Source organism: Ahaetulla prasina, chromosome 3 (genome assembly GCF_028640845.1).
Source record: "Ahaetulla prasina isolate Xishuangbanna chromosome 3, ASM2864084v1, whole genome shotgun sequence".
Taxonomy (NCBI): Eukaryota; Metazoa; Chordata; class Lepidosauria; order Squamata; family Colubridae; genus Ahaetulla; species Ahaetulla prasina.
The window spans coordinates 48,711,881-48,722,099 of record NC_080541.1 but is presented as its reverse complement, the minus strand read 5'-3'; the positions used below and the strand labels follow the sequence as shown (position 1 = coordinate 48,722,099).

The 10,219-nt window shown below is 40.8% G+C and overlaps 1 protein-coding gene across 1 annotated transcript in view; it reads left to right on the top strand.

Moving 5' to 3' along the window:
- Positions 1 to 2,304: 2,304 nt before the first annotated feature.
- Positions 2,305 to 10,219, top strand: part of XKR4 (XK related 4) — a 91,185-nt gene continuing 83,270 nt past the window's right edge. The window contains exon 1 of the mRNA XM_058176815.1: positions 2,305 to 3,212. Coding sequence (XP_058032798.1) covers positions 2,341 to 3,212 — 872 coding nt within the window. The 5' untranslated portion in view covers positions 2,305 to 2,340. The remainder of the gene's footprint in view (positions 3,213 to 10,219) is intronic.

Sequence of the window (10,219 nt, the reverse complement as noted above, 5' to 3'; positions counted from 1 at the left end):
TATGCTGCTGGATTAACAGGAGCCCAGAAGCAGTTCAGTACGAACCTGTATCCTGGAAAACACCAAACATTAGGAACTTGAAGCACATTATCTAGTGATTTTAGCAATACAACCATTACACAAGGTAGCTCTGATCTCTGTAACTGGGCAAGAAAAGTCCAGGTCTCTTCCTTGCTTTAATAAGAAAAAGCAGTACTTGCCTCCTGTTCAGAAAATACTATAGAGAGCAATTGGCAGATTTCTCCTCATCCTCTTCTTCCTCCTCCTTCCAGGAATTGCCCCACATCAACTTGCTTTTCAGTAAATTGTTAGGACAGAACCCCTGACTGGCCTTGCTACAGTAGCAGAGAACAGCTATAGAGAGAGAGCAAATTATGCTGGCATGCTCTGTACCATCTCACAGCCTGGAGCACAGTTAAGTCAGCTGTCATGATATGCCCTACATGATTTTCTTAAGCTGAATAAGATCTCCTGCTTCTCTTGTCCCATGAAATCACAGCACTATGAGGAAGAAACTCCGCTTCACTGCCACCTGACTCATCTCTTGAGCTTAGGCAAGCGTCCATCAACAATAAGGTTCTAGATCCAACTGTGCCTCACATAACTGTCAAATGCAATGTGTCTGATGAGGGGCTAATCATCTCTAGCTATACTTTCAGCTGTACATAGTCAACTTCATTGACAGGAATGTCCCATTCCCAATCAATGAAGATTCTACATGGCTTTGTGGCAGGCAATAAGGGGGATCTAGCATGTCAAAGGTATTTCCAGCTAACCCAAAAAGGACCACCCAACTCCGGTGACACTAGCCTTTGGAAACCACGCTAGCCACCTTGATTCCACTGCCAGTGCCAGCCTCTGACACTTACCAATGCAGGGAAGGTGCTGAACATAAAAAGGCTTCTCAGCCACGGCCCCTCCTCTCTCTCCTTCCTGGCACATAAAACTGAATAGGTGAGAGTAAGCGAACTCTCCGAGGTGCCACCCGCCCCACGCGACATGCCTCCCTGCTGCTAACGATGCTCCTCCCGCCCCGCCCCGCCCCATGCCCTCAGGTGACAAAGCAGGCCGTGCTAATGAGGCGAACGTTGGCTCCTCTCTCTCTCGCCCCGCAAAGGCGGGAAGCCGCCAGCGATTCCCGCACTAGAGGCCTCGTTTTATCCTTCTTCTCTGCACCTGTTCTCTGGAATCATCCTCCTCTGCGTCCATGGGAGCCCCTTGGGGAGCGCCAACTTCCAGAGCGCCCTGCGTTGCCAGCTCGTCTCCGGAGCTGCCCGGCCTCGTCTGAGCTCTCCCATCCGCCTTCCACCACCACTATCCGAGCTCTGCACGGGCCCTCGGTACACGCCCCCCCGATCAGCACCGCTCCTCCGCGATCGATTTCAAGAGTGGGAGAGAGAGCGCGGAGAAAAGGGGAGCTGCCGCAGGAAGACCAGGAGCTCGCTTCTCCAGGCAGGAGTGGAAGCGCCCGTGCCTTCAGGTGTGAAGGTGTCTCTAGGTGCCTTTGGCCTCCTCCGTTTATGAGATCCTTGCTCATCTTCCTCCTCATCCTTCCTGTCTTTTTCGTTCCAGGCAGCCTCTCAACCAACCCTCCTTGGAAGATCTGTTGAGATGCCAGCCATAATTGCTCACATTTCCTGACCGCGAGTGGGTCCTTTTCTCTATCCGCCAGGGAGCAAAACCAGGGACTTTCTTCCCTTTCCTCTACGGCAGACCTCGCTCCCCTACACACATACACACACGCCTCTCAGCAATCTTAACAGCCGATCGGCAGTTCCTCTACGCCCCCTCAGGTCCCCTCTTCCTGTTGCATGTGTGATTTCACCGTACCCGCCTCCGAAGTACCGTCGCTTCCCGATTTCTGTCTCTTTCATATACACACGCACGCCACCCCCCACCCGCTTTCTGGGCGCCACGGCTATTCCGCGTGTATGTGTGCGCGCGCGTGTCTGTATGTATGGGGGAGAGGGATGAGGTCATCCTCTTTCCTGGCGTCAGTCAGCTGGGTGGCGGCGGCAGCAGCAGCAGCAGCAGCAGCAGAGGCGAAGCAGAGGGGCGGGCCAGGCGGAGAAAAAGATGTGCCGGTGTAAGGACTGCTCGGCAAGCCGCTTCTGTCCGGGGCTGGGTGGGTGAGCGGGGCTCCCTGCAGGCAGGCGGCGCTCCAGCAGAGCCTGCAGGAGCCAGTGGCCCAGCCCCACCAGCTCTTTGGGAAACCTAACGAGGAGAGCGAATTGTCCGGGGAGGGGGGGGAGGGGGCGGGCTAAAGGGTGCTCCCGGACTGGGTCCCTTTCGCTGCCGCCGCTCCCGCCGCCGCCGCCACCGCCGCTCTCCACCCGCATCATGGCCGCGAAGTCGGACGGGGGGCGGCTGAAGATGAAGAAGGGCAGCGAGGTGGCGTTCACGCCACTGCAGAATTCCGAGCATTCCGGTTCGGTGCAGGCGCTGGCCTCGGGCTTTTCCTCCGGCGCCGAGGGCCCCGGCAGCGCCGAGGATGACGAGTCACCTGGCGGCGGCGGCTGCTGCAAGTCCGGCGGCGGGAGCCGAGGGGACGGCGGGGGAAACGGCGGATGCCGCTGCTGCTGCTGCTGCGGCCGCGGAGGCAGGGCGGCCGGGGGCTCGCGGGGCTCGGGCGGAGGCTCGTCGTCTCTGTGCCTGCGGCTAGGCAGGGAGCAGCGGCGCTATTCGTTGTGGGACGGACTGTGGATTCTGGCCGCCGTGGCCGTGTACTTTGCCGACGTGGGCACGGACCTCTGGCTGGCGGTCGACTACTACCTTCGAGGCCAGCGCTGGTGGTTTGGGCTCACACTTTTCTTCGTGCTGCTCGGTTCCCTCTCGGTGCAGGTCTTCAGCTTCCGCTGGTTTGTCCACGATTTCAGCAACGAGGACGGCGCCTCGGTGGCTCCTGCCTCCTCCTCCTCCGCCGGACACGGCGAAAGCAAACTGCTGGTGAGCAGTGGGTCGGCCGCGGGGGATATGGATGCCGGGGCCCGGCCGGCCACACCACAAAGGCAAGCATCCAATGCCAGCAAGGGCAACGCAACTAATAGCAGTAACAGCAGCACCACCAATGCGACCAGCACCACCAGTGGAGGAGGTGGAGGTGGCGGCTGCAGCGGCATCCGAACCCCCAAGACCAGATCTGCCTCCTGCGCCTTCTGCATCTGGCTGATGCAGTCCCTCATCCACATCCTGCAGCTTGGGCAAATTTGGAGGTAAGACACAAGTGCCTCAAACTAGCTTTTAGGAAGTCCATACAGCTAGGCATCAACGAAGAAATGTGTGTGTATTTCTGATGGGTGGGAAGTGCCCCGGGTGACTCAAAACTTGTTATCTTCAAGGCCTAAAATAATAGATAAAACTTAAGAGACTGGAGTGTGGAGGGGTGGGTGGGTCATGTGGCACAGCAAATCTCATCTTACTCTTAACAGCTCATGAACTGAAATCATGAACTGAAATCATGAACTGATTTGCCAAGGTCCCTGTGAATGGTTATATGTGCAGTCAGATAGAATGCACTATCAATGGAGTCACTTACAGCTGAAACACACAATGGAGAATTGCATTGTGTGCAATGCATCCCCTTGCCTTCTAAGATTGGTTAGTTTCAGTCTTATCTTAGCTTAAGGAGGCATGGATGTCACTCCAGTTTCTTCAGAGAAAATGCAAAACTTGGTGTTTGTTTTAGGAAGAACACATAGAAAACTCCAACATCTTTACTAGATGCCAGCTCATAGTGAAATATTTCTCTGAAGCAGGGTTTTAAGATACAGTTGTTATTTCTGAACATTCATGCATGGTTAAAAAAAGTAACATTGGAAATGGTTAAACAAATAGATTAAAGGCAGATGACTGAATTCCTGCTCTTCTGAAAAAGCGTATGCAAAATACTTAGAACAAGAAAGAACTAAAATTTGAAGTCTCCAAAACCTGAGTGTATATTACTCCTAAAAATCCTGCACATGGATGGATTATTAGTTATTTTTATTCTTTACACAGAAACAGTAGTGGGTGTGAGTGTGGGTGTGTTTAGAGCATTATGACCTAAGGCAAATCTCAAAGTATGTTTTGTATTCAGCAGTCTTATATGCCTCGTGTTAATGTAATTCACATAGCATATTCTATAAGTATTGTTTTTATGCTTATTTGATAATTACATATTTCTGAACCTGTTAATGACGTTGAAAACCTTAATACCTGTACATTTAATATGGAATAGAATAGGGTTATTGCATCTACTATATTGATAATTTGATTTTACACTATAAATCCACATAAAGAACTACCTTAAAGATAACAAAAGATTGCTTTCATGTTATTTAGTTACAAAATTATATATTTCAATTAAACTTTCAGTCTGGCATATTTAAAATAATATTTCTGAGTAACTATAATAGCTAAAATGCTATCATCATATGCTGAATATGATTCAAAAAAATTCTTATTCTAAAATATACTTACCTTTATTTGTTTTATTCCAACCTATCATAATAAAATATATTTTTATTAAATTGGTCACACCTTGTATTCACTCACATAAAGCAAGCATGACCATTATCCAGGGCTGTTGTTATGTCCTGACCTTGGGTTGGGGTGGGAACTAGGAAGTCATATAAGGTTTGAATGCATTAAACAGGTCAATGATCTACCGAGCGTATTATAATATAAGACTGGGGCTTTCAGGCAAAATTTGTGGAAAAGGAAGCAATTAAACTAGGATGCAATATCTATACTATATAAAAAAAATTAGAAGATAGAATTATTGGTTATAAATTAAGGTAAGAAATACATTAACTGGGTCAAATTTTGAGGCCTGCCAGCACTATTTATTTTTATTATAAGTATGGGTTTCATTATTTCTTACTCTTCAGCCAGAAATATTAACAGGCACTCAGTGAATATTTAATGTGTAGAAAATGAGAAGAATTTTGTACGTACAGGAATTATGTTAATTGCAATTTTAAAAGCCTTTTTTCCCCACAGAGATGGTTATAAATAATTGTGTTGGTAAAAACGGCAAGCTTCATAACTGTTAGGTGATGAAACAAAATTGTCATGTGTGACTAACTTTCAAAAAGCATATAATCATTGTTATAGACAAGTATTCTTATTAAATACTTATTTCTCCAATTTATACCCAAGAAAATGATGGACAGTCGGTTATATGGAAAATTTAATCTGAGAATTCTTTTGCAAATATAATTTCAGTAAAATTCAACTTTAAAAGATTTATTTTCAAGTATTTTTGAAGTTTTATAGCTTTAATATATGATATAATTATTGCAATACAATGTTTAATTTTGGATGGTGGTATTTTATCTATCTATCTATCATTTATCATCTATCTATCATCTTTGTATCTGTCACTAATGTGGTATTGGGATTAGATCCTCTTTAAATGCTGTTTAGGATGAATTTTCCACAAGGCTTGTTGTCCTTAGTAATAGGATGACAAAATAAATGGAAACATTAAAACAAATTGTGGAAGAGAGAGCAGCAATAGGAACAGCAAATGAAAACTACTATTACTCCGAAGTTTCTTCGTTCAACTCTCCCATTTATTAACATTTCTTTTTGAGTTTAGAAATTGTAAGAAAATGATAAAAAGTGCCCAATCACTACCAAAGTAGAAAACCTACACAGACACACTGTTATAATTCGTAAGTCATCAAGGGAAAGCAGGAAACACTTTACTCAGGAAAATTACCAAAAGGATAACAGCTTTAATTGTCCATCACAGATGTTTTGGGATTGCACCCACGAAACCTTTTACTATTGGTACTATCTTTGCTTTCTTCATCCATAGTCATTCTACTTCTATTTACAGGTATTGTTATTAACGAATAATAACTGTAAATAATGATAATAATTTAATTGAAATAATGAAATCATTATTTCAATTAAAGCATGCTAATTAAACATTAATAGATTAATGTTACTATAATGCTTGATATTATATCATATATATATTACATGCTTTATAATTCAGAATTATATTTATAAACTTCTGATGTGAGAAGAAAAGTATATTTAAAGAAACCAACCATCTTATAGCATGAGTTATAATTATAGAAAAAAAATTCAGCGAGAGTTGAAAGATCTTGTATTGTGGGAACAGTACTTTCTTGTAGTATTCTAGTTTGTATGTGCTTTAGAAAGAATATAAGAATGAGCATTTTTGCCATATATAATATGGCTACGGTCAATATATATGCATAGGGAGATTGTGAGTATAACTGATAACAGAATAACAGAGTTAATAACTTCTGGAGGCAAGTTCATTGATTAATTTTTCTGCCAGGAAATTTCTCCTTAGTTCTAGATTGGTTCTCTCCTTGATTAGTTTATATCCATTGCTTCTTGTCCTGTTTTCAGGTGCTTTGGAGAAAAGGTTGACCCATCCTCAGCCCATTAGATAGTTGAACACTGCTATCATGTCACCTCTAGTCCTTCTCTTTATTAATCATACCCAATTCCTGCAACTGTTCTTCATATGTCTTAGCCTGCAGTTCCCTAATCATGTTCGTTGATCTTTTCTGCACTGTTTCTAGAGTCTCAACATCTTTTTTTATATTGTGGCAATCAAAACTAGATGCTTATCAAAGTCACTTGGAATTTGATTATCTATCTCCCATTATCCAATATATATTCTTAAAAAGATTCCATGCAAAAATAAAATAAAAAATAAAATTATTTTCAAGGTTATTAAACAATTCAATAAAATTTGGAATAAAATAATATTATAAAATATAACAAAATTAAAATAAAACCATCAAATACCTGAAAATCTTTTTTTTAATGGGTTTCATTTCATATTAAAAAGAGAATAAAACATTTAGGTAATCACTTCTGAGAAATTCTAAGGGGAGCTTAATTTTAGAAGTTCTATCTTAGTTTATCAACTAATTCCTAATGATAATGGGATCCAACACCTGCATCTGACTCAGACCTCTGGATATTTCTGAATTACTAGAATGTCTAGTACTAAGAAATAAACCACTAATGTTGCTTGGGGTTTAGAAGTCCAAGTATTTGTATCAATTTTTTATGTTTCCAAATGGCATATTTACTTAGATTATGCATCCCAGAATCTTTATAAAATAATTGCTTCCTGAAATGCCTTTATATGTTTGTAAATTAAGTGGAAGCAGCATAATTTTTATAATGGGAATAATTTGTCATGGACATGCTCTAACTGCAATATTTGCACCAATAGTAATTCTAAATTAACTGTAAAGACAATTCCGTGTTCCAATCTAGTTGGATCCCATTGTAGTATGGTTGGTATTTCTGGTGCCTAGATTGGCAAGGTTAAAAGCAGACAGCATGAACTCAGGTGGTCCATTACAAAATGCACAGGCATCAACCATTCCTCTGCCCAGAAATAAATTATCCTTAGCTCACAAATGGGTGGGAAGAGTGGGCATAAGATGAAAGAGAGGGAATCTGCCAGTTTTATATAGTATATGCTTTTCTAATATGTAAAAAAGCAATCCTATTGATGGATTCATGTAAGCCTGTACCTGTAATTTGTGAGCATTCTAGTTCCAGTATTAATCTACATTAAGACAAACATTTGGCCCGACCTGAACCACTTTCCACCTACCTTCTAAGTTTCTCTGAGTTCTGATTTGTCTCCTCCTGGTTACTTCTGTTGGTGTAGAATGATAGTAATAGATTATTTATTTATTTATTTATTTGATCATATTTATATACCGCCCTATCTCCCGAAGGACTCAGGGCGGTTTACAGGCACTTAAAAACACATAAATACAATATAAAAGCAATTAAAAAACTTATTCTAAAATAAGTAAATAAATAGAGTACAAGTAAGCAATCAAATCATATTAGAAAACAGTCAATATAAATTGTAACGATACCAGCAACAAAGTTACAGTCATACAGTCATTAATGGAAGGAGATGGGTGATAGGAATGATGAGAAGATTAATAGTAATGCAGACTTAGCAAATAGTTTGATAGTATTGAGGGAATTATTTGTTTAGCAGAATGATGGCGTTCGGGAAAAAACTGTTCTTGGGTCTTGTTGTTCTGGTTTGCAGTGCTGTAAGGGTTATTTTGAGGGTAGGAGTTGAAACAGTTTATGTCCAGGATGTGAGGGATCTGTAAATATTTTCCCAGCTCTCTTTTTGACTCGTGCAGTATACAGGTCCTCAATGGAAGGCAGGTTGGTAGCAATTGTTTTTTCTGCAGCTCTAATTATCCTCTGAAGTCTGTGTCTGTCTTGTTAGGTTGCAGAACCAAACCAGACAGTTATAGAGGTGCAGATGACAGACTCAATAATTCCTCTGTAGAACTGGATCAGCAGCTCCTTGGGCAGTTTAAAAATCCTTCCTTCCTTCCTTCCTTCCTGCATTTTTGTCTTTTTCTTTCTGTTCAATTCCATGTCCTTTTTCTTTCCACACTTCTCTCTGATTTGATCCTTCCATTCTCTCAAAACATGAATTGCAATTACTGTAGCTTCAGGGGTACAAGAATGTCTAAGAATTGCTTAATAGCTGAAATATTGCCAAATCAGCATTTCTGATAATGAAGGAAGCAGGGAATTCAGAGAGTTTCCTTTTCTGCAGGGAAGGGTTTTATGTAACTCTTTATCTCTCTCTTGATTCAAATGATGCATGCTTTCCAGTCATTTATCTCATCTCGGTTTTACAATAATTCTTTGCAGAGATCGCATTTGCTGTGCATTACTGAACAAAGTATAATTTAAACTGAGGGTGTTCTAACTTCTTTGTGAAAATGGTTTCTGATCACTGAAACAGTACCTTAGCTGATTGACGCAGACAATACGTATTGGGGGAAGACCAAAATGAAAAAGAAAAGATAGGGACTGCAATTTAGCCAGCAAATATCATTTCTTCAGTGGTGATTTATGGCATCTATGTTATCATCCAACCATTACTATGTCAATATATCAGTAATGAAGATAAACTATATCACCATCAAGATCACTGGATGATAGCATACTGTGCTATAAATTACTAGTGAGAAATAACCAAAGGGTTCATTTTCTAGTATAATTTTGGCAAGTTTGGCAAGGAGCAAATTATATTTTTAAGTCACTTCAGAGGCATATGAGAAAAAGAAGCAAAAGTTTTAATTTCTACCAACGCACAATGATTATTTACTTTTAAAATATTACTGTGAATTATTTCATGCAGCATAACAGCAACTGCAGCATAAATCTATAATGCTGTAAGTTGCCCAAATCAAATCACAGGAATTTTATGAAGTCTTCTATTGGTCCCCTATATGACACTTTATTTTACTAAGTGCTTCAAGTTCATATATTAAATACAGTGAATATTATGGGTTATTTTGTCATGTACCTACTGAGTAGCAATTTTGTTTTGGACAAATATTATCATTAAGGTGCCTACACAAACTTTAATATATATTTTATTAATGGCTATATTGTAGTATAAGTTATATTTCATGAGTCTACCAGTTTACCACACTACAGGATATACCCTGAATAATATTAATCATTGGACTAACAAGATTATTGAAATACAGGGTGTATCTGGAAGCATCTTATCCTTAAGGATATTGGCTCAATCGTGTTAAGCCAATATGCATTGCATGGATATTTTGACTTCCATTTTACAGCAATAATTTATAACTTTCTACCTGGGTGAAATGTAAGGGGATATTAAAGTCACAATGATTAATGAATTAATATTAGTAAATATTGGACTGCTATAAGAAGTTCAACAACCTTGTGTTCATCTTTGGAGTGAGTTTGGGCTCCAGGTGAAGGTACTGATCTAGAAACCAGGAAAGCATGACTTCCTAAGTTTCCCTTAAGTTTGAAAGCCAGCTGACTAATTTTAGGCCGGTTACTATCTCAGTCCAACCCAACTCACAGGGAAAAGAGGAGACAGGAGTATTAGTTATGTTCATTGCCTTGAGCTAACCAAAATATTTTTTTAAAAGCACGATAGTAATAATACAACACATTTTTAACAAAGCAATTTAATTGTAGAGAAAACCCCAACCAATCTCTTTGTCTCAGAACAACACTAATTTTACAATCATGAATATTTCATGCTTCTATACACTGGTCTTTCTAGATGCTGATTTGGGGACTTGGTTCTTTGGATGATGACAAAAGAAGTGTCTACCTTTCTGTCCCTCTGACTAAATCTGTTGTTCTATATTAAACTTTGGTCTAATGCATTTTGCTGAAAGAGGAAAATAAC